Here is a 25,503-nt window from a genome sequence, read left to right on the forward strand (position 1 = left end):
TATGGAACGTGCAACAGCGACTCGAGTTACGCTGATCGGCCGCATATGAAGGATGTTTTCTTCAAGACTGCCAAGGAGAAATGTGTGCGCTTGGTACACCGGGGCGGTCGGCCTACACAACAGTTCAACCCGGAAAAAGTTACCAAATTCAAGTACATATGTAGCAAGCATTTTGTTAGAGAAAAGGGCCCAACCGAAGAACATCCTGACCCAATTCCAGCGACATCAAGTCAAGGTAAGAGTATTTTGGTGGCTGACATGTTAATAAAGTAGCGCCTGCTACCATGACAGCATATAGGCTATCATGGTAGCAGGCGCTAACATGATAGCCTGCTACCAGGATAGCTTACTCAAAAACATTTCAAATGAGACAAACATTAAACATATACCCATTCCTGGACGGTGATTGCAAACAACAACAAAAAAAAAAAACGGCCGACGCTGCCATGATCGCCGCGCAGGAAAAAAAAACAAAGCTTACCGTTCATCAACTCGGCCAGTTTTACAGTCTTTTTAAGCCCTCGAACCTCAAGCCATCGTTTGAGCTGAAGTTTGGTGTGTTCTTCGACAGTGCGACCAGTAAACCGTGTGCCTGGGACATCGTCTTGGGAAAGTTTAACGGCTGTAAAGTCGGTCATATCGCTGGTTCTGTTGCGCTTGTAATAGCTGGGTTATCCGTGCGTTCTCTCCTGTGTGCCCTACCTAAGCGGCAAAAGGGGCGTTGCTCTTGAGACGGTGACGTCACGTGCGCGGTACCCCATTGGAAGATGGCTGGAGCTAAACTCTGTGCGATCCCAGACAGAACGCTGTTGGTTGCTGCGAAACACTTGGATTATGGTTAAAGTTCAGGCAGAGCAACAGTGGAAAGGTTTAGACAGAGGCGTCTTCAGCTGTTGGAACGGCTTGCACCGAAATCCACCTCACAATCTGACGTTCGCAGACGCTCTCCGTCCAGTCTGACAACGTTTTCGCTGCGTTACGAAGAGGATGGGGCAAACGTTTTCGTCTAAATGTGCAAAGCTGGTAGAGAAATAAACCCTAAGACTAGAAATAGTGGATATGAAAAGGTATTGTTAAGAATTTAAACCATGAATCAAGCGCATCACTTTGGTCTCACTTACAACCACAATTAATTCAGAGACACTTGATGCTAAATACTTTTTCAAGGCAACCTTTCTCATAACCTGTTTCTTTTAATGGCACCAGTTAAATATGAGTCAAAGAGTTTTTCCAGTTGAACATATTTTTTTTCCTGATAAAGTAACTTCTGTCCTCCGTCTCTGCTTTGTTTCTCAGACACAGTGAGGAAAAGCGTCTCGGCTGCCTCCATCTCCTCTCCGCACGCCAGCCCGCCCGTGCCCAACGAGCCTCCGGAGCAACCCGGCAGAAAATTATCTGTGAAGAGCAAGACGTGCCAGGACTTGGGATCCCAAAGCCACGGCATTCCCCAAAGTCCGCCGCTGATGTCTGAGCACGCTGTACGTCACGCTGGAACTCGCTTGTGTTTAGATTAGCTCGCTCTCAGATGGCGCTCTTATCGGGAACACTTTAATGCCATTAAACAAAGAGCCGTTGCTTAACACAGCACTGGAGCGTTGGTGGGGTTTGAAGTGGGAATTAAGCCTGCCGCACACCGGGAATAACTGATGATGATTACAGTGGCATTACAGAGAGAGAAATTTCCACTTCTCTTGATTATAATCAGAATTGGACATAGATTTATTTATTTATTTCAGATTTTTAGGGATACAGTTGTGGTCATGGGCAAGAATATCATATTAATGTTCTTTTAATTATTTCTCAGATTTATTTGTCTACTGTGAGCACTGGTTATACCAAAATCTAGTCAAAAAACATTTTCAGGAATTTTTGACATTGAACATTAACTTTGATCACAAAGTAGAGAAAAAAAAAAACCTCAATAAGTTATAAGCTCAAATATTTGGATACACCACCACTAATATTTGGAAAAATGCCACTGAGCAAGTTGGAGAAAACCATCAACAAGGTCCTGAACGAAAACAGAGTTACAGTTTAAAGAGCTAAATCAGTTGGTTTCCTGGTATTTCTAACCATAGTTTCTGTTTCAGCATGCCTGCTTTAAGCATCGCTCACAAACATGTGATTGAGGTTAGAACCTTCAAGTTAGCCCGATTTATCCTTTTCAAAACGGTCATTTGTGTGTGTCTGGGGTCAATGTGTTATAAGAAATCCCAATTGTGTCCAGATTTTGGGATTGATTAGAGGTAACATTTAGGCAATCCTCCTCCCTCAGCAGTTCCTACATTTTGTTCAATAATCCAGCAGCACTGGAAGTGAAACAGATCCACAGCATGTTACAACCAGCACCAGAGATTCAGTCACTGTGACTGAATCTTTGTCGTGTGTCAGCCTAAAATGAAAAGACGTTATTTGGCTCGTCCTTGAGGCTATTTGTTATTTGTTTCAGTTGAACATGAAGCTCCCTCTCATATCATCATAAAAGCCACTCCTCTGTGCCCAGGGATACTGGTTTACCAGCATCTTCCAGTCCATGGTACCTGTTGCCTGGGTGGTTCCTCGGCTGTACTTCAACATCGTTCCTCATCATTTGAGAGTGACGGTTATTGGGTCAGGCAGCTGATAGATCGAGGTTTCAGCGGACTGTCCCAAAGTCCCAACCTTAATGCTACTAGAAATGTTTGGACATAAAGGCCAGAAAACCCACCAGTATAAAAAAAAACCTGGTAATTTAGCCATCAAGTATTATGCCAGCAGCTTATTAAAGGCTATGAAAGGTGTGATCAAAATCCAATCTGTTTAACCAAACGTTCATGGGGTTTATGCTTATATCCCAGTCCACATGTATAATTATTGACCTTTTAAGTGAGTCACAGGTAATCCACAATACATTTTAACTTGTTTACCGGTTCTTGAAAAAACAACAACTATTCAGTTAAATCATTTAAAGCCCAAGATTTCAAATGAGCGCTATCCTCCTCTGACCAGAGCTGCATATTAGGCTCTCTGGGATACCTCATCTTCCCTGTGGAAAGTTTGGCACGATTCTTTTTGAAGAGGCAGCTCAGCGTCTGCCACCATCCCCCAAAAGCAGGTTAAACTATGAAATGATTTCAAATGAATCCAAATTGTTTGCAAATTGTTAATTTTTTTTCTTCTTCTCACTTCTAGATTGATTAGATTAGCAAAGGCCCTGGCCCAAAGTAGCCGAAATTAATGCGAGACGTTAGGTAATCGTTCTCTCCTTGAAATCTGGTTGCTCAGCCCGGACTCAGGCACTCGGCCAATGATTTTTATATTTTCACAAGGACGGTCTGTTCGCACAAAAGCAAACCCCTCTCCGCTTTCTCTTTGACCTCTCAGAGCTGTCTAACCAAAATGGAATACGTTTCCTTTTTTTCCCCCCCTCCCTGTCCCTTAGGTAGAAGATGTGAGTTTCTTCCTCTCCAGGGACAGTGACCCCTCCATGTCCGACGACCTGTCCTCTGTGGCCATTCCACCGCCTGCCGTGGAGGAAGGGTCGGAGCTGGAGCACCCCAGAGAGTTCCCGCTGGGCTTTGAGCCGCTGCGCTCGGAGCAGCTAGCTGAAATGAGGATGGAGAGCTCTCCAGTGGTCAAGGATCCTTTCTGCTCGCCTCTGCTGGCTCCTGACAGCATGCTGAAGGGGCTGCCTCCTATAAACATTGTGGTAAAAAAATTCATTTTTTCATCCAGTTGTAACATGTTCAAATTTTTTTAGAAGTGATCAGACTCTTACGAAGCTCGGAGAGGAAACCCAAACCAGTCTCAAGAGATGCTCAGTGTTTAATGTGGTCGCTGAGGCGACGGGCTGCTCTTTCTTTTGATGAGGATGTTGTATGACGAAGAGGAAACTAGTCCTGATTTCTGAAGTGGTTTAAGTGAGTCAGCGAGGCTTAAAAAAAAAAACATGAACAACAGAGACTGGGCTGCTTGGGCTCCTGCTCTAAATCCCCAAATTAAGATTCTTGACATGTCTGAAGGGAGTTTAAATTTGTTTTTTTACGGTCTGCACCCCCCCTCCCCTTCCCCTCCCCTCTCCTCCTCTGTTGTCATCTCAGGCTTGTGCGCTGGACCCCATGCTGGACGACTCTGTGATGTTCGCCAAGCGTCTGAGGAGCGTCGATCAGCCCGTCACCCTGTGCGTCGTGGACGACCTCCCCCACGGCTTCCTCAGCATATCGCACCTCTCCAGGGAGACGCGGGAGGCCGCCAACATCTGCGTGGAGCGCATTCGCTCCGTCTTCAACCAGAAGGACACGCCCCCCGAGCCACGCAAGCACCGCAAGCTGGAGCGCACCGATAGGAGGGACCCGGCACCCACCGTGGAAACCGGCGCTCTCCTCGCCGGCCCCATTGAGGAGGCGGAGGCAGCCGTCGGGAGAGGGGCTAAGATTTCTGACGGGGAGGGCCCGGTTGCTGTGGCAGCCCAGAATAACACTGACGCTGGTGGCATCGGCGCTTAAATGAGGTTGGGAGGTGGGGGAGACTGCGGTTCACCAAGGGATTGAGGAGAGCGAGAGAGAGAGAGAGTAAATGAAAGTCAGACTGATGTAGGCAGCGCAGAGCGCCTAAATGAGAAACAAAGACAATCTTGATAAACAGAGCAGTGGGAGGGGGCAGTCTGAAGAAATTGCTCGGCGTTTGAAAGATAAATACGGGGAGGTGGAGCGCTGAAATGCATCTCCTTCTGCTTTTCAATTCTTACCACTTGTCTGTGCGCCATTATGCACCAGCACAAATCCGGCAGACAAAACGAGCACACCCACAAAAAAAAGGCAGTCATGTTTCAGAATGAGATGATAATTTAAAAGCTTCTCAGATCAAAGACCAGCACACACACACACACACACACACACACAGATAGCACACGTACTTAACGGAGTCACTGTTAAGGCAGCCGAAGCTCCGACATAAAGCAGCGCAGAGCGCGCCTAAGACGACGCCTGAATGGGTGATTCATCTGGGCCGAGGCAGGCCCTAATCAGATAGCGGTGGGCACACTGTATGCTTCTGTGTGGAGGCATCAACGGGGCCACTTGTCCTTTAGGAATCCACTCTAAATCACACTTAATAACTCCTCATTGTCTTCTCCATTATGCCCGTTCGGCAGTCAATACAGCTCACTTTGTGGGTAGTAACTATGTTGACTCTCTCCAAATAGAATTACAACGCTAAACACAACAAGCCGAAAGACTCCGAACTAAAGGAATTGATTTATTTGTTTCTTGACACTGCTTTTTTTTGTTGTATCATATTTTAAACTCCATGCAGGGCCGTTTTTGTTATTTTAGTGGGTTTGGGCTACATTAATAATCCCTGCGTTCTGACTCGCTTAAAGTCTAGTATTATAATATCATCTTTTGCTGTTTTTATGAGAAATATTTTAAAGTCAAGTGGCTGGTAAAAGCATTATTATTTTCATATGAATTTTCATATTTCAGTCATTTAATAAGCATCAACCTCAATGTGTTCCACTGGGATTTTAAGTCATAAGGTGGTTTATAATTACGAAGTGGAAGGAAATGATGCATTGTTTCTGATAATCTATCCAAATAAAATGGAAAGATTGTGGCCTTTTGCTGCATGTGGCTTCAAGCCGTTTGAGGTATTTCTAGATAGATAGGAGTAAGGAGAGCATATCTGAACAACAGTTTTTCAACTGGATTCAACGCTGTTCTAATCTAATACATGAACATACTTGGACCTGGACCATTAGATTGTAGCTTGTATGTTTAGGGTTGTCGTCCTGCTGGAACGGTTAGGGTTAGAGGCAGTTTTTGCTGCTTTTCTCACAGGATTGCATCAACTTGAACCAACCTCTCATTCTCAAAAGCAGCCCCACAGCATAATGGCTGATTGCCCTCTGGGAATGCTGGGTTAGTTTTCAGCCAGTGTCTTTTTTTTATTTTTTATTTTTTTCATTTTATGCAGGCCAGAAAATGTCCTTTTAATGACAACCGAGCAGAGAATCTTTTTCCACCTGCCAGATTTTTGGAGCACCCAGCTAGCAGTTCTCCTGTTGACACATTCTTCCACCTGAGCAGTGGATCTCTGCAGCTCCCCCAGAGTCTCCTGCGTGCGTCTTGGCTGCTTCCCTGATCAATGTGGTCCTTGCCTGGGAATTCAGTTTATGAGAGACGTCCTTGTCTTTGAAGGTCATGGTATTTCCTTGGATGATGGATTGAACATCCGTGACGTTATTAGAGTTTTACTTGAAAACCATGTATCATTTTCTCTCCACTTCATAATATGCTTGACAAAATCTGGAAAAACGATAACTCCAGAGGTATTAATACCAAAGCAAGGCACTCTATAGCTGTGTCTCTTCTGGCTAAAATGCTGACTTCTTTGACCTTTACTCTCATTCTCAGAACAAACAGCCCAGTGATCAGTTAGAGAAGATGATAAACATTAGAACACAGACGCAGTTCTCCATCTCACTGCTTGCCTTTGGCGTCTGTGGCGTTGCTAATGCAAAGACTGAAACTAAGATGCAGTCAAGTGAAAACAAACAAGTTCAAGGAAATTGTTCCCCCATTTCTGCGAGACATGGTCTTTGAATGTCTTTGTTGGATGAAGTGTTTTAGTCATTTTAATATTTCAGGGTTGGAAACGGTTGCTTGGTGGTGTTGTTGTTGCTCTGCAGAGGAAATTAAAACAGAGCGGAAGCGTAAAAAGTCCAACTCAGCCTTCCGTACACGTTTCAGACTTGATGACACCGCTTTGCTCGCGGGTTGTCACATTTTCTCTGCTGGTTCCGGTGTCCAAAATGCTCTCGGGCTTCGGTGTTTAGGACCAGACTGCTTGTTTGTCGCTTTCCGCAACAAGTCGGAGGCTTTTAGGCAAATGTTCGAGAGCCCCCCGCTGTGAAAAACATTTGAGGAGCTGAAGGAAGGGATAACGCTAACATGCATTTTTGCACACTGGTTCGTATGTTTTCACTCCTGAAAAGCAACAATTGTGGCTGTCACTGTTTTTTTTTTTTTTTTTTTTTTTTTTTTTTAAATATTACTTTGGCACATATCTGCGTTCGCAGCCATCAGTCGTTTAAAATGCACAGAAACCTCTCTCAGGTTAGGCCGTGTGGTTGCCAACACTGGCTGGCCGGGTCTGTCCCTTGCCTGGTTGCAGACCTGAGGTTGCCAGGTCTGCAGAGGAGGCTCCTGTTTGATGAATGGGATTTAGCTGATGCTCTGACTGTTAAATCCCCCCCCCCTCCCCCCCACCCACACACACACACACACACCCGCACTCCCTGGTACAAGTGCAGGATTTTCAGCCGCAGTCATGCTACAGGATTAGACCGTCCTCTGTTCTGTCAGCTTGGAGTACTTACTGCAATATTTTAAGTCAGATTGACAGAAAGAATAATACACTTTGAACTTGCTTTGATAGTTGCTGTTCAGTGCAGTTCGCACTTTTACTGCAGAGTTGCTGTATTCTAAGTTTGAGCTTGCACACGCCGTTCGGGCTTTTAGCTCGCCGCTTACCGAGGAGGCGGTAGTCTGTGGTGTGTGCGAGAGCGACTACCCTCTCTGCTTGTGTCATGCGTTTAACTTAAATGGCACTTTAATGTAAACGGACAATTCATAGCCGGTGTAGACGGCAATTTCGCGTGCAGTCAATCCTACTTGGGACGCTTTTTTTTTCTTTTTTTCTTGCCGTGTATAACTTGAAGTGCACAGACTCCTTCGTCAGTACTAAATGATACAGGGAGGACTGTATTGGTTATTTGCAATCAAACGTAAAAGACACGTGTCAAACTCTTTCACCTTCAGTGTATTGACCCTCATATGCCTCATAATGCTGATCTATTGTGCTTGGTGAGAGCAGGCGACGGTCCAGAATACCTCTAGGGTGAATTTTATGTATGCCTAGTGTTACATTTAGGATAAAATTCCTGACAAAGCGTCGTAGTCATAATTGGCGCGCCTGTAGCTTTAAACTTAAGTCATTTCAGTGTAATGCTTAATATTGCTGATTCAGTTTGTTTATGTCATTCATCTCTTCCCTGAGTTAAAAACCTTGTTGCAATTCAATTTAAACTTTCCGTGCGTATTCAAAAAGGTCGTTTGGCTTAAAATCAGTTTGACCAATCATGATTTTATTTAAGTGCAATATCTTTACTGTAGCGAGTCTTCGGAAAGGCTGCGTAGCTGGTTACACTCTAGGATTAGTTTTTTTTTTTATTTCCCACAGTCTCTGCCCGCTAAGTTAGGAGTGTGGTGATGCTGATTATTATAGTGCAATACGCTTCTATCCCCTCCAGGTTGAGCTTCACAAGTAATATATCAACCCATATCTACGGTAACATTTAGGGCCGGCTTGAAAGCTGCTTGTGTAACTGCAACAGTTCATTATATTTACCTCAAGCACTTCACAGGAGTGTTTCATTATGGCTGGAAAGAGTGGGTAGGTGTTTAGAGCAGAACCAAAGAGGCCAGCCAGTCTCGGACCTGATGTTCTGTCCTTCCTGTTTAACGTGTAGCTGTTACCATTGAGTCACAGGTGCTGGTGTGGAGAACGGCCTGTCTGCACTCCAGATGCACACCGTGCTGCTTGATTTCTGATGCCGACGGCGTTTGTTCTTTCTAAAAAGGCGGGAACAAAATAACTTGATAGACAAGCCATAAACTGGAAAGAGGATCGTATTTTCTTTTTCTTTTCTTTTTTTTTTTTTACATTATTTTGTTGAAAACACCACAAGTGCAAACCTGTGAATAACACACACACAAAAAAAATGTACACTAAAGATGATTCATGTAGATATTTTTACTTTGATATATGTTAATCAGATTGATCATTATTTTTTTTTGACTGCATTTCCGTTGCTGGTTCCATAACAGATTGATGGATGCGACGAACCATATGTAAAGGCAAGTTTCTTCCTTTGCCAGTTTTTATTGAAATAAAAATATATTCTCCCAGGAATGCCTCAGTTGTGTCCAACTTTATTCATGAACTTTGTCACTACATCTATGAAACAACACATGATTCAACAGAGATTTTCTCCCTGGATATTTTTGCATGTTAGCATTTAAAAACATGAAAGCTGCAGCCTTTTCATTTTGCCTTATGACTATTGACATCCATTTAGTTTTTTAAATGTGAAATGAGAAGGATCAACAATCCTGAAAGATCTGGCATGCAAGATCTGTGCTGTCGTGCATTATCAACTTTGGACTTTGACTAGACCATTCCGACATGTTGGAAGGTGAACATCTGCCCCCCACTTTAGTTCCTTCCTCAAGTGGCTGAGTTAAAGTATCTCATGGTCTTGTTCACAAGCGAGGGGAGACTGGAGCAGGAGATCAACTGATTGGTGCCGCCGATGCAATAATGTGTCGGCTGCACCGGTCCAGTGTGGTGAAGAGAGAGCAGAGCCCATAGGTGAAGCTGTTGATTTACCAATTGGTCTACGTTCCTACCCTCGCCTATGGTTCATGGAATTTGGTTCATGATGCAAAGAAAGAGATCCTGGATTCAAGCAGTTGAAATGAGCTGGAAGACAGCAACAGTACTCAAAGCTCTTGGGTTATTGTTTTACAAATCAACCCTTCTGTCAACGTTACGCTTGACCTTTCTGCTATGTTTCTCGCTCTTCGTGATGCTGTTTGTTCACCAATGTTCTTTGAAAACCTCTGAGGTCCTCATAGAACAGCATTTATACTAAGAGTAAAATTACAAATCGGTGCGTTCAATTGTTTGCACCGCATTTTATTTTGGCGTACTGGAACCGAAGGGGCTGAATTCAAATGCCTGATCCAGATTTTAATTCCTTTAAGCCAGGCCAATAACAACCCTAACAACTCCTCGTTACAGAGGAGTGGACCAGTTTCTGTTGAATCTGCATGTTGTCTAAGCCATTACAAGGCCTTTGTTAGGCAGTAGTATAAAGCTTGGTACTGCACATTACTCCAGACTTTTTGAGAAAGCTTCCTGGAGAGGAAGCTTTCCTACAGCAATTTCCGTCTGGGTTATTAAAGTATGTCTGATTCTGATAGAAAGCGAAATGTCTTCAACTATGGAAAACAAGTCCAGTTGCTTTGTTTTTTACTTTTTTTTTTTGGAATGACCATGACCTGGATGACTGAGAATCTTCACCAGCAAATTGATTTAAAAAAAAAAAATCCCAATCATTTAACCTTTTCACAATTCTAAACTGCTGTCACTTTAAAACCCAATAAAATGCAATATGTAAAAGAGCAACGGATGTTAATATGTTGTAGCCAGTGTAGCCAGAAATATGTGAACGTGTCATTTTATTAAACAGCTCTCACATTTGCACTAGTGACAGACCTTTCTCCAGTGCCACCACTCTTAAGTTTGAAAGATTAAACATTTTTGCAAGATAGTTGATGTTTTCGTTTTAAATTCTAATATGAATAACTAAACATGACCTTATGGTTGCTGCATGTAGCAATCAAGTAGGTGGTGTAGCTAGCATCTCAGTTATCCAAGCATTTAGATTTTTGAAATATTAGATGCAAAATAGTATGGTATTTTATTTTGGCTGTAAGCCTCTTGGCAAATTAATTTAGTTTTTTGACTTGGTGTGCACAAAATGTTATCTTCTTTCTGCTCCCTTTTGGTCATGAGAAATGTATGACAGAACGTGACTGTGATTTTTTATTTATTTATTTTTTTGCCATGGTGCAATAAATAAATCTGAATCTGAAAATCCTGCCATAAGTGGACATTTCTAATATTCTGTCCCAGTTGCTTTCTATGTAATTCAGGCAAACATATCCTGGTATTGTTTTGCTTTGTAGACGAGCCAGGAAACTTGTACATTTTTATTTATTTTTTTAGTTTATGTTAAGTACAAAGGAATAGTTTCCTGTTTTCCCTTCCTCCCTTAACCTTCCTGATTATTGATAGAATCAGTTCTGTAACGGGAGTCCAGGCATCATCTGCCCAAGAACTACTTCATTAGTAGCGTATGACCTCAGGTGAAAACATGATTGCAATCAGGGATGGCATTTTCGCTGCCTGGACGTGTCGCATGGCCGAAGCACGAGCGGAACAGGGCGCGCGCTCCGCACCCCCCCCCCCCCCCTCACTAAAAACACAGAGGCACATCACCATCCATCCATCTTCAGCAGCTGGAGGGAGGGCGGGAGACTGCGTGGACGCGCCTCTCTCCTCTTCTCTCCCTCTCTTTTCTGCGCTGCGCCTGCTCCCCCCCGTGCGCGCTCCCGTGCCGGAGGCAGCCTTTCGGGGGAGCTGTGAGAGAGCAGACGAGCGGCTGCGGGGGAGAGCGAAAGATGGAGGTGAGGGTCGGGGAGAGACTCCTGTGGCTGGCCGTGCTGTCCACTGTCCTCTGCGTGGATTCGGTCTTCGGAAAATACGTCAAAGGCATCGTCAACACCAAAGAGGTGAGCGCAGAATGTGTTGTCGCCGCGCTGCTGACACGGACTGGCTGAGACTTGACTGCAGGTGTCTCTGAGCTGGACCGTGCTACATCTTACGCCCCAACTTCCCCTCTCTCCTGCCTCAGCGGCTGTTGCTGGAAACACACTCGGCTCCTCCGCCGAGCTTTCGCGCGACATCTGCGGATGTGGCGCACGTTTCAGCCTCCTTATTGTGACAGTGTCATCGGTGTCCCAGTGAGCGACGTCCCTCTGGTCTCCAGCAGTGTTTGGCCGTCTTTAATAAGGCAGCCGCGCGTCCGGAAACCCCTTCGTGGTGTTGCTGGTAATTGATTAGATGACCCGTCACAGGTGTGCGTCATATTGTGTGCTCGCGCACCGTGTTGGGGTTTGTGGCGAACCCTCAGAAACTAAAGCTCGGTCCAGGGGTCTGGGGTCTGCTGCTGTCACACGGATCAGCACGGCGTAGAGCAGCGAACCGGGGAGCTCTCAGTTTGGAAATTATCTTTCTTGTCGTCCCCAGCGGCGTCTTCCCTCCACCGGATTGTGGGACACAAGTTTAACCGAGATGAGCAGCGTGGTTCTGGCAGAGTAACCTAATTAAAAACAGCAGCTCTACTGCAAAATGGCTATCGATTGAGGTTCATAGACTTTTTTAAATTTTATTTTATGTGGAGAGAAAAAAAAAACAATACTCAATAAACAGTATTTATCATTACGTTTTAAACTGAGACAAGCAAGTTTATACAGGAGAACCATGCAGGGTATCACCAATCAGTTTGTAATTGTATGCTGAAAGTCTTGCTCTCTCTCGCTCTCTTGCAGCATGAAGTTTTAGAAAACAGTTTCTTTGAAATAGCTTCTGGAGTTTCTGCACTAACTTTGAGTCTTGATCCGAAGTCGGCGCAGAATCCTTCAGTGGTGATACCGTATGGTTAGCATTAAGAGTTGTATAGTAGTTATGACAATTTAACTACTGGTTACAACCACTGTTGCTACATGCACGGTATGAGGGATTGGTGCAAAGTCCACGACAAGGCAGGTGACTGTTCACTGCTCGACTCATTTCAATTTTTATATATTTATATATATATATATATATATATATATATATATATAAATAAAAAAACTGGGTGGAATTATTATGTCCTGTTGTGTCTGTGTGTTATATGTAATCTCTGTGCATCATTAGCCAGGGTCTGTCTCAAAAAAAAAAAAAAAAAAAAAAATCAGTACGGTAACACATGGTGACAGTAACTATTCTTGACTGTGTGGCTACACGCTCTTTCAGGAGGAGTGAATTCTGCAAGTCAGTGACGCAATCTGCTGGGTTTCTGTAGATAGTATGATTTGACTGAATTGACTTTGTAAAGCGCCTTGAGGTGACGTGTGTATGTGAAACTGGTGCAATGAATCATTTGCGTCACTGATATACAAGTGGTTAAAAAAATTCTGAGGTTCATTTGGAGGTGCGTCGTTGTCTGCACTGTTTTCTTGCAGTGGTAGCTCCTGCATGAAGCTTCTAGGAAAAGGCAATTCTGCATGGAGTTTGCATGTTTTCCCATTGCAAGTGTGGATTCTCTGCAAGTTCTTGAATTTGGGTTCTTGGCATAGTGAAAAGACATGTATGTTAGGTGTTTACCTGTCTCCTGTTCCTTCGCTGGTGATGACAGGCAGCAATCCCTTGCAACCGGAAAGGATTACTCATGTATGGAAAAATGACTGGATGGACGGAGATTAGGTGAATCAGCTGTTTCAGATACCGCGCAGTTTCAGATTCTGTGTTTTGGCATTGCATGGCACAAACGACGTGCTACAGAAATGACAGTTTTTCTCAAAAAGAAAAAAAAACATGTAATGAGTATGGTTGCAAATATAAGAATCTTTGGCATAATTTCTGATCTCTGGTTTCTGTACAGATTTGAGCCGCTGATATAAAATTTCTCATCAAGAACTATAATATAAGCTGTATGCTTTCAATACATATTTTTCAATTCTTGCTTTCCAATTATGATCAGTCAGTAATTATTTACATTAAAGTAGGAGCAATGTCCCACCACCATGTGTGCAAGAGGTCAGTTCCTGAAACAAGATTCTACTGTTTTAAAACCAAGACAAAATGAAATAGGAGTGGATATTTAAGAATCCTTTGCATATCTTAAAATTAACTTTAATAACACATCACTATCTTTGAGTATTTCCGAGAGTGTTGATTCTTAAATTATTTCTTAGATTTCCACATCTGCGCTCTTACAAGGGAGAAAGTGCTACCATGTGGCACTACTTTCTAACCTGACTCCGCCAGATAGATTTGCTTCGCATATCCATCTGGAAACCTTCCGTTGAAGTAATTTTGGGAAGGGGCGAAAATACTGGTTAGCTGATTGGCCTATGTTGGTGATAGACGGGCCAAATAAACCAATCAGATCAACGAAGCATATGACGTACTCATCAACAAGCTTCGTCGTCGCTCGTAACAGAGCGACGACCAAAACACAACCACAAGCCAAGCTACTCTTGCTGCTGCAGGTAAAGGCTCGTTAGCTCAGCAAAGAAATACTCTGTAATGCCGATAAAACTTGCTCGATAGCCACGCTAACGCTAGTTTCATCGGCTGAAGCCGCCATGTTCTTTAGACTGAACTGTCGATCTTCTCGTTGCGTCACACCTCAACCCGCCTCAAAGCCAACGCTGATTGGACGTTCGTTTGGTGAACGGCTCCAAATTTTCTTTAACGGAGAGTAGCCAGACTGATCTGCGAGTGAAACCTTGAAAGCTCGCGAGATCAGGATGGTCTCACGAGGCTAACTACTTTCAGCCTTCCCGGTATCTCCTGAAAGTCGTGCTCTCTCTCGTTTTCTCGCAGCCCGAATGAACCACAGATGTGCAGTTTCCTTTTAAAACAGCTGGCTCCATCCATGTGCTAACTCTGAGTCTTCTTCCCTGGGTAACACACTTTAACACCAAAGTGTGTTGGTATTACTGCGACCTGCTAATGCTTGGGTTTTAGTTGTTCACTGATCGTAAAAAAAAACACACATCAGATTTTACGGTTTCTGGCCTGCCAGTGATCTTTCGTGGCCTTTCAAACTAAAATATTTGGTAATTTCTTTGTACCACCCTGCGTTTGTTGTCAGCAAAACATCAACACAGATTTAAAATGTCCCACTGGCTTCTTAAGCTGTGCCAACATGCTTTGATTATTTTTCTAACTGACTTCATACTGCTTGACCTCTTGGCTTTAGCCAATCTAAAAATAAGACCAGCGGTGGGATTGACCCGACCAGTTTGAGTCCCCTGGATGATGACGGACGTCTGAACAGATAAGCAGACAAAGAGCCATTTATCTGTACGTCACAGCTGTCGACATGCCCTTGAACACCGACTGGGTCTGCACCGGCTCCGGTGGTGCAGCTCGGTGGTCATGCGGCAGAAGGTGGCACTGGGCACCTTCCAAGACTGCATGCCTGCGTGTGTTTGTGTGAGTTTGAGCGAGGCAGAGTGTTTAGTTCCTCCATAAAAGGACAGCCATCCGCTCCTCCAGGACTCTACAGTAAAGATTTTATATGGGTGAAACAGTCTGGATATGCCTGGCCACAAATGGACACTGCTTTATGCCCCATACTTACTTTGGATTGTTGCCAGTCATTAAAAAACACATTATTTTTAATTAACTTGATTTATACTTGTGTGTGTGTGTATGTGTGTGTGTACTGTATATGCCATACTTTGTGTATTTATGCTTTGAAATTTTGGCAGATTGTGCTTTGCTGCCTCTGTGATTTCTCCATTGTAGAACATCACAGAGACTCCTGCTGATTAGAAGTTTGTTTGTTTTTTAGCAGAAGAGTGTTAGTTATGATTTATTTATCTTCTGTTGTTGTGGTATTCAGAGGGTTATCTAAAGAATCCAATGCATATGTGATTCAGTCCTCACCACATTTATTAGCACCCTGAGTAAAACTGTGTATAAAGTCTTGAAATAATTAAATTGTTTATTCCAGTAGCATAATTTCACACTGGAAAATATTGCTGCAATTTGGAGATTTTTTTTTTTTAACTCAGCCTTATTTTGCCACCACTCTGTGTGATGGCAAAATGAACTTGGCTTCTGTGCACTGCCTTTTTTTTTAATCATAGCTCCAGTAGTTTTTAATTATTGCTCTTATTGCAAATTAAGGAGAGTAAATGTCTTCTTGTAGCCGTTTAATGGGATGAATATCAACAGCCATCAGTCCTTTAAAGGGCTGTTTTCTTGTCTTTCCCGTTTTGAAGGTTGACTAAGAAAGTTTAGCCTTTTTGTAACATGTTTATGCCACACATAAGCAGGACGTCATAGCTTTCTAATAAAATGTTCTTGGATGCTCCGATCAACTTGAAAAAGAAAGCACAAATAAAAAAACAGCTTCACGTTTCATTTATTTTATAGGAGCTGTTGGGGATGCCAATAAGTGCAAGCACTAGTGATTTTTGTTCAAAACAATTAGTTATTTTGACAACTAATTTCCCCCCATTGAATAAATGTGCTATAATTAAAACTGTGAAGTTTTTTTTCTGTAAAATTATATTATTGAAAAAAAAAAATGAGAGACTATAAATTTTTACTAATTAACACAGTATGGATGAATGTCATAGTGTGTGCTAATATGGTACGGGATGAAAGGAAAAAGCAAAGCAAAACTTGAAACAAGTGTCCCCAAAGAAATTACAGTCAATGAGTGTAAATGCATGGTACCTTGCTAATGCTTATTGCTGTCCATCTCTTTGTTACATCTGTATCGTATACCATGATGGTGCTGTGATGATAAATTAGCAATATATTGTGCATCCCTAGTTATTACAGCGACATACATAGTCTTAAACGATCAAGTCTTGATCAAATTAGTAAGATATGTCAGCCAGTCAATTAGATTGTCTTTAAATAAGAAAATACCCAATCCTTGTATCAGTGCACTTGAGCCTGAGTGATGAATGTATGTGTTGACGCGGTTATGTTTGAAGCTAAAGATACGTTGAGTCATCACAAAACATTAACCACAGACACTGAAATAATCTAACCCACATCTTTGAAAGAAATACACACAGATTTGTGTTTAAAGCAAAGCACTAAAATGTTTTATATGGCAGGGGTGGCATAATGGATTTTTTTGTAATCCTATCCTTATTTGCATACTTGTTAAAGAGCAGGAAAAATCCTTTTTAATCTAATTGTCTAAAGGCACCTAAAATGCTGAGAGTTTTTGCTTTAAGAGCACTGAGTTAGTTTTCAGATAAGAAAGCTAAACCTGTCTCATGTTTGACTCAGGAATGGAAGAAAAAGTACTGTCATTCAGAAATATTTCTGTAGTTTTCAAATTCGGTGTTTGTTTCTTTGGTTTCTTTAACTAAACCACCATTATCCCCAGTTTACCAAAAATATATTTGATTTAGAAAGTCTTGCAATTCTGCTTTATCCTGGAGTGTACAATATTGGGGAAACATGATATTGTGATAAGATTTTTTTTAAATATCAGATCAAAATACCAATCTTTATCTTTTCCATTATTACGATGTCCCCATCACTCAGCCTTGCTTTATGATCTTGGTTACTGAGATCTATTTCAGTAGGCATAAAAGACAGTAGAAGTCCATCCCACTGGTTCAATCCATAATTGGCAAACAGAGTTTTAATGCCAGGGTGCCTAAAAAATAAATAGTTTACTAAAACTTACACCCAAGCAGTCATTTGTGATAGAGATATTGGAGTATCCATACTGTGATATCTGTGATTCGATATATTCTGCAGCTCTAATTCGGAGCATTAGCATAGCAGTCGATACAACAAATGCACCCTTTCAGTGTTGCAGTGGATCATTACCATTTTCCACTTGTGAGGCTTCCCCTTCCATTTATTTTGTAAGAAAAACTCCAGGAAAAAAAAGAGCCAAATAGCATGTCTCTGCTGAGTGGGAGGTAAATGGTCTGCACTTAGCCAACCCCTTTTAACCTTAGTTAGGTTCTGCAACGTGCCACATAAAGGCTTTTCTGTCCCTCATTCACACAGTCACAGAGAGGAGTGGAGCTGCCTTACAAGGCGCTCCCTTTGTGTTTGGGTTTCAGGGTTTTGGAAACGGCAAGGCACTAGGATGCTGGGTGTTGAAGGGCCAACCACCTGATCGGTGGACAGCACTCTTCGCTACGCGAGTCCCAGCCGTCTCTAAAGTTTGTGGCAAGGTTCGTCTTGAGAAATGGAAAGAATATCAGCCTTAAGTCACACATTCAAATCGCTCTTTGTTCTCCACAATTGCTGCCTTTCAGGCCTTCTTTTAGTCTTTTATGTTTTCCCATGGGTGGTAAACGCTAATAGAGAAATAGTTTTCAATGGATTACGTGTTTAATAAGGCTGCAATGGCTGAATATATTAGTACCTCAGCATTCAATGAATGAATCTTTCTTATACACGTGCACTAGCTGGCAATCCAAAAGGGAGAGCTGGAGTTCAGAAACATGATTCCTTTATAACAACGTGGCAGCGACTTTTAAAGTGAACTTAAGTTCGTCCTGGGGATTGGTGAAAATCCGTCCATAAAGACTCAGAGCCCAAGACTTTACCCCAATCATTTATTTTATTTTTTAGTAATGAAATCATTCAAGTCACCTCACTTAATTTACTATTAATTGGCTCATGAATAAACTAGAGGTCCACGACAAACCGGCTGGTGACCGGAATGGGCCAATTTTCAGCTTGACCGGCCCTTACTGGTGACCAGACAGTGAAAAATCTAATCTTTTTTTCCCCAATAATTCAGTGTAGCATGCCTGAGCAATACCACTTAGTTTAGCTGGTACTGTGTGAGGAAGACATAAAAGTAGCTGTTTTCGGTAACGGTGAGGTGTTTAAAAAAAAGTTTAAGTCAAAGAAATGTGCGACAATATTTAAAAGGGAGCGGCTTTTTTTTATTACATTTCAAAGCATGTCCGAGGTTCATTGGGGCATTAAGAGGGCAAGAACGAGCAGATAACAGGAAGGGTAAATCGAGCACAGCATCTAGTTATCTTCTTGGCGCTTTCAAACGCTCCCACTGACTGGGCTGGATTGGGAAATGTCAGCATCTTCTTGGAAATCTGAGTTGAGGATCGAGATTCTTTAGAGAACATATTTTTTTCTTTGATTTGAAATATTAGTAAAATCCTGCTAGAAAGCAAACAACTGCTGATTGTTCACAGCACTAAAGCTTGGAAATAACCCTTTTTTTTTTTAAATTGCTGTTCTCATAGTTTTACCAAGGAATTTGAAAATCTGTGTCAGGACACCAAGGTTTTACAAAAGCAGGAGATCAAAATTTAGCCACAAGGCTCTAATCAGTAAGTAACTAGAATTGCATCGAGAATCAATATCAGTGAGCAATATCTAGAATACCTGGTAGCATGCATTTTATCTTCCCCACCCCACTTTTTAAACATTTATTCCTTAAAAGCTGTTAATATGCTTTATATACGTCGGATTGACATTGAGCAAGAATACATTCTGATACTTTTTGTTTGTGCTTCTGCCCTCACTTTGTGAACATCTAAATTTGCTTACAAAGCTGGATTTACAAAGACGACTTACTGAAAACTAAGTCATCTTAATGCAAGTCCTTTTACTACCTGGAAAAAAAAAGTCTTTAGCTTTTGATTGAAGTTGAGCAAGTTGAAGTGAAGGCTTCTCCCACTTCTCTCCCTCTTGGCATTGTTTGCTGCGGGGAAAGAGAAACGTCTCCCTTCTCTAAAGGTCAAGTATTATCAAGCTTTCCAGTGGGTTGTACTGTTTAGAGAGCAACGCTTAGGGTCTTGAAAAAGTTTGGAAACTGACAGAAGAAGACTCAAGGGGAGGTAGAGGGTGGGGGAGTTGTCTCCAAGAGACAATGTACGTCAGCCTCCTCTGAAGTCCTGACAGCACAGCAATGTAAATCCATGTAGTTTAACGCCTCATCAACCTTAGTAGAGCATTCCTGCTCCAAGGTTCCTTCTAACGTCTCTTCTCTCAGATGTGTTTACAGTTTAAGCTCTGCTTGAGTCCCTCTGAGCTTCAACGGCACAGGTGAAGGCAAAGTTTGGGCTAAGCTGTAAATTGACCAATGAAATGGACCACACTGCGAGTGGTGATCTGCTAAAACTCGTTACCCGGCTGCAGAAATTATAGTAAGGCTCCAACACAGCTATCCAAAGCCGTTGGTGCAGAAGAACGGTCAACTGCTTTCTGTGGGGCAGGTTGATGTTCACAATTAGCGTAAGTGTCTCACAGCGTGTGGACGCGGCGATAAAATGTCCCTTTTGAGAGGGCCGGGGTTCACCCGATTTAAGGGCAGAGGAAGGACGGCGTGTTGAAAACCAGCTGGGAAAATTGAGGAAGGGAATTAACTTTGTCCTCCTCCAACATCCAGCCGCAGCAAAGGACCACTGAGTAAGCCAGTAAATCCCCACTCTGTTAGGCACAGTGTCTGCTGTGTCATTGAAGTGGTTACGGAGTGTGAGCAGTGGCAAACATTAACTTAAGTAAAGACTTTCTATGGCATTATTGACCGGGGCTGTCACTTTAATAAAACGGACAGTGGTGTTGGTGTGTGAAACAATAAACTGGGTTTAGGAATGTTGTTTTTTTTTCTTATTTGGTGTAAATTTCATATACATAATGATAAAGCTCCAACCCAAGTTAATGTTTGTACCAGTCAGAAAAATGAATATCAGTTCAAGTACTGTTACCACATTGTGTGTAAATTAAGAGTACAGAGTTAAATTATGAATTTCTCTTAGCTTCAAGAGCAATTGATGTTAAATGATCATCATTAGAAAGGTAATTTAAAATAAAAAGTTACCATCTTATTCTTAGTTGCTACAATTCACCCAGGTTTAGCTTTAAGTTTATTTAGATAGCACTGATTTGAAACAAATGTTATCTAAAGGCAGTTGACAAAACAAGATGTATTCTTTGAGGAAAAGGTATTTAAAAATAACAAATTGCATATCCTTAATGGGAGGAAGAGGTCCATTAATGACTTTAGTGATAAAAGAGACAAACGGAGAAGGTGCCATTCAGGAGTAAATTCTACTAGAAAATCCAAAATAATTTATCAATAGCAATGGCTTCATCAATGATTCAGTCTAAATTGACAAACAATTTAAATCTTATAAGGACCGGGCCAAGGTTACTCGCAATTTCTCCCGTAAAGTCTTTCTTCAGTCAAACTCTGAGTCTTGAGTACTTTCAAGGGGACAAACAAATAAAAAGTTACACAGAGATAGTGGCAGCAATACCTCTGTCAGTGCATCCATCCATGATGATAGAACAATGAAACAGGGTTAGGAGTACCTTCTATGTAAAACTAAAAAAAGTTGCTTGCTGCAACAGTTTCAGCAAGAGCAATATCAGTAAAGAAAGGGGACCGTGTTATCTGATAAGATTTCTTGCAATCAAACAATGTTTTTCTATTAGAGAATTGAACAAATTACAATTAGCCCCCCCCCCCCCCCCCCCCCCACACACACACCAACAGAAAAACGAAAAAGACATTTCTGTTTAATTCTTGAGCTTCTGGACTCCTGCTGAATATTACTGAAGGGAAGAAATTGGCTGCAGGCACGTCAAAACATTTTTTTGTCTGCCCAGTTAATGAACATTTTTGGATTGGACCAGAAGTAGCCGTGAAAATCCTTTGAAACTAGATGAAAATGAGCGAGTGCCCTTGAAAGTTCTCTTTCTAATTTAAAAGTTTGGCACCGAGATTCATCAGTGTTGCTCAGCTTAGTGGGCCTTTCGGCTTCCTAAAGTAGGCACCTCCCAACCTGTGGGGGGGGGGAAGTGATGAATGTGAAGGTTAATGCAGTAACAGTTAATAAATGGCAAACTTTGTCAGGGTTAATGGTGATAATAGGATGGCATAGAATAGGAAAAATAGGCTTTTAGCTATAGCTTAATTTAAATAATTTAACTTTTCAGTTCTGAACTCTTTAGATTTCCCCAAAAACAGACTTTAGAAGACACCACAAAGTGTTCTAGTTTGACTTTGAAATACTTTTCACCTTTTGTGGACGGCATCACTCAATCAGTTTTCCTTTATCTCTTTTTAATGAGGACATTGTGATTAGATACAGGTGATGCTGGATGTGTGCAGATGGGTGCACGCATGTGAGGTGTTTCCATATGCTCGCTGTAATGCGTTTGTGCGTGTATATGTGTGTTCGCATGTCTCCAATAGTCTGTTGACACACCAACACCCCGCCACCCCCCCTCCCCCTCACCCCCCTCCCGCTTGGCAGAAAGAATAGGGCCCAAACTTGTGTGTTTTTCTGTGTGTGAGTGTTTATGCTTTGCAGGGTTGTGTAACCCTGACTAATGAATCATTGAGAGGCCCAGCGGTCCAGGGGTGACTTGACTAGCTGACTGGTAATTAATTGTTAATGAGGCTTAGCAAGCAAACATGGATCTTGGGAGAAAGAGGAGGAAAAGAGACAGAAATCCATAGAGATGAGAGGATGGAAACTGTGAGGACTCAACCAGGAATTAAAGCAAAACAGAAGCTGGGAGATGCTGAATTGACCAGATACTGCATCGAGACATAGGACTTGATTAATGAGGTGTACTAACACACACACACACACACACACACACACATGCGCACACACAGTTTGAGAGGTGGCTGAGTGACTCTGCATCACAATGCAGTGGCCTTGGGGAAATAGGAGGACTAAAAGGGATTAAAGTAGACACCTCATTCACTGTTGCTGCTGTCCTGTGACACGCCGCGCTGTGCTAGGCTAACTGCTGCTGCTTATTTTAGCTGTTGACGATTGTGAAATCGCAGAACCCCTGTGGTAACTCCACTGAAAGCTACCAAACTAAATGCAAGCCTGTCTGGACTTTTCCCAGATTCAGCCGTCTGCCTTTCGAAACAAACAGGCCAATCATGTAAAGCTCTGCTTCTCCAGGGCTGCAACTTGTGATTATTTTGTCCATCTAATAACTCGATTCATTATGCTACTGACTGATAGCTTTGTGTATATAATGTCTGGAAACCATAAAAATGCTAATCACGATGCTCGAGTGAGAGAATGTTTGACGTTTTGAAAGATGATCTAAATAATTCAAATGTATCTGCACAAGCTGTATGTCACACAATAGATGCAGTAACTTGCTTTATTTCAACACAAGTATCACTAATTTAATAAAAGGAATATTTTTTTTAATTTTTGTTTGTAGAACCTAAATTCAGTTTAAGTTCATTCAGATGTACTTTATGTTCAGGTTTCCTACGGTGATCTTCCTGTGAAGATAGAACAAGGGGCTATTTACAGGTTTAAATGTGTTGCAGGATGGTAACATAAAAGGTTAAGAATTCTCGTGCGTAAGGATTTGTGATATTAGAGACTAAGGCTCCCTTGCTAATTAGCATATTTAATTGCTCATTAGATAGTTAAGGGGGTTCCGGGTGTGCTTGCCACTTCAGAGAGTCGCACAATTGGAGTGGAGCCACAGAGTTTTTTGACCTCATTAACACCACTCCTGTTATTCTTTTACCCTTTATTGTTTTGTAGATATTTTATGTTTGTGTTGTTTTTATTTTTGAAGTAAACTGTTGAACCTAACACGAGGGCATCCAGTGTGTCTTTGTTTTTCTGTTTTGCCATCAAGTGAATTACAGAGGGCAAAAGGAGAGCGTCGAGCTTATGGCTTCATTAACTAGGAAAGTACAGCATTAAATATCCAAACATAGCAACAACGGTTTCCGTTTTGTTTTAAGCTTTAAAGGAAAAATGCACAAAGCAGGTTACAGTTGCTTTCTAAATTCTGCTAACTGGGCGAGCTGGTTAATCTATTTCTACTCCCTATTTTTTTCTTTTTGCTAGTATTGTTTGATATTTGACTGCCGTACATTTGCCCTTTTCAGGTTATTGCATTCTGCTTTTGCAAAATTCCTGCAGAGTTGAGTATTTCATCTCGTTAAAGATACTATATAGTGATGTATGTTTTTCACTAATCAATGTACAATAACAATAAAACCCCACCTGGGTAATGAAGTATGGATTTCCACAGCAGGATATCGCAAAATATGGTTTTAAAAAAAGCACTTTGAAGAATAAACCCCATCTAATTCTGCTTGGTGTGCATTCTGGGCTGATGAGATCACAATAATCAAACAGCTGGCATTTGAGCACACTGTTTTGGACAAGCTTAGACACTGAAATTGATTCTGAAGTATTTGAGTTGTACAAGGTTTACCCTTATGTGTTTATGCCAGAGTTTGATTCCATGACCCCTGTTTGTCTGCCTGGCAAATATTTTCAGCAGAATATTGGGAAGGCATTATCCAGACCAGATCTGTCTCACAGGAGATGTTGGGTTGTGAATCTGGTTGTTCTTGTCCCCCGATGTTTTATTCACAAAATGTGTTATTGTGGCCAGATGTTCCCGAAATCCACGAGGCTGAACCATTTAGCTGTATCCGTTTTAAAACAAAAGTAAACACTTCTTCCTGGAGAAATTGGATTTTAAGACAAAGAGGAGAAATCAATAAAATGACAAACCGCTACTTAGAAGAAATTGGATCAGTCTTCATGCTTTATGTGATGCCACCTGAGGTATTAGTGTGTTTTTGGGAGGGTAGATTTTTGTCTTGACTAAATATTGATTTTAAAACAAAATAGCAAAACAAATGGGAACATTGATCACGGCATGTTCTCTAGGTCGCTACTAAAGAGAATTTGTTTGATGTACCAGAGAAGTCTGGCAAGTAGCTTTAAATATCAAAATGATGCTGATCAAAGTAAGATTATCTGACTGGTAGAGTTTGATTGATTGGATATGAACAGGTGGCATCCCTAATTCTATGCCCGGGTGCCATTGATATAACTTAAAAGGTGCTAAATAAACTTAAAATTTTCATAAATGGAAAAATATGAACACCCCCTAAAAATCCAGCAGCATTCTTCTCATGTCTAATATAGTGTTAAATGCACACTACTTTGCAGCACATTACACTTTATGTATTCATTCATGTTTTACATTTCACACACTTGCTGTTTTACTCTGCTGGAATTTCTCCTTTTCCTGATCATCAGTAATAGCATTTTTGGACCATTTGGTAAAAAGCTGAGGATGTACGCCATGGTTAATTACCAGAAGAGGTCATAGATGAAGGTATGCTGGGTCATAAGGCCTCAAGCCCTAGCAGAGGATACCACTGATGCCTTTGACCAGACATCCTCTTCTTTTTTCTCTCTATTTTCAAGGCTTTGTTAATCTTGCTATTAAATGCCATAGCATGAGCAAGTTGTAACTTACTTGATTACTGAACATGCAGCTTTTTATTTAAGTTTTTCTTGTCAACATCCAGGTATTTATGGTGCTACATCAACCATTTTTTTAATATAAAATAGCCAACATTTACTTTGATCACGGCTCATGATTTCGATAATGTGAGAAATTTTAGTGTATATATATATATATATATATATATATATATATATATATATATATATATATATATATATATATATATATATATATATATATATATATATATATATATATATATATATATATACATATACAAGCAACTGTAAGATTTTCTCTTTCTATTTTCTTCATTTACTGTTGGTGCCCCTTTTAGGAGGGAAATTTATGAACTACAGTGGAACAGCTTTTCTACGGCTTTGATCAGGACTTCAAATATGGATTAATGTCTTTGGAAGGTTGCCTCTTCAAACATGTTCCTAATCCGCTCGGTTTTCTTAATAAATGTGCATAAAATACCCTCAAGTCCTAATGTCCTTGTCAAATCATAGGCCAGCAGTGTGAAACCACAAAGTGTGTAAAAATCTCCCCATTTGAGAAAGCGTTCCTATTTGGATTGTCCTGTAATTTTAACTCTCGTGTTTGCTCAGGAAATGTTATACGATGCACAGATATTATTACCGTGCATCCAATCGGCAACAGTGAAAAGCAACTGGAGGGGGGTGCCCTTTTCTTTTGTCAATCACCAGTGCATAAAGCCAAGTCCAAAACTGAACGCTCTTTGAGTTTGTTTTAAAAAGACTTAACTGGTGTGCACAGAACCTGACCTCAACCCCATCCAAAACCTTCTGGGAGGAG

General features: G+C 41.5%; 2 protein-coding genes across 7 annotated transcripts in view; both read left to right on the forward strand.

Annotated features, from left to right (window-relative positions):
- Positions 1 to 8,952, forward strand: part of lipeb (lipase, hormone-sensitive b) — a 42,762-nt gene extending 33,810 nt beyond the window's left edge. For all 6 annotated transcript variants that reach the window (XM_036135193.1, XM_012881919.3, XM_012881920.3 and 3 more), the window contains 3 exons: positions 1,297 to 1,478; positions 3,422 to 3,688; positions 4,080 to 8,952. In XM_036135193.1, coding sequence (XP_035991086.1) covers positions 1,297 to 1,478; positions 3,422 to 3,688; positions 4,080 to 4,484 — 854 coding nt within the window. In that variant the 3' untranslated portion in view covers positions 4,485 to 8,952. The remainder of the gene's footprint in view (positions 1 to 1,296; positions 1,479 to 3,421; positions 3,689 to 4,079) is intronic.
- Positions 8,953 to 11,146: 2,194 nt separating this feature from the next.
- The window catches only part of tmem145 (transmembrane protein 145), a gene marked incomplete in the record, with an annotated part of 57,098 nt that continues 42,741 nt past the window's right edge, over positions 11,147 to 25,503 (forward strand). Inside the window, 1 exon segment of the mRNA XM_036135204.1 lies at positions 11,147 to 11,399. Within this exon segment, the coding sequence (XP_035991097.1) occupies positions 11,289 to 11,399 (111 nt within the window).

Source organism: Fundulus heteroclitus, chromosome 3 (genome assembly GCF_011125445.2).
Source record: "Fundulus heteroclitus isolate FHET01 chromosome 3, MU-UCD_Fhet_4.1, whole genome shotgun sequence".
NCBI lineage: Eukaryota > Metazoa > Chordata > Actinopteri > Cyprinodontiformes > Fundulidae > Fundulus > Fundulus heteroclitus.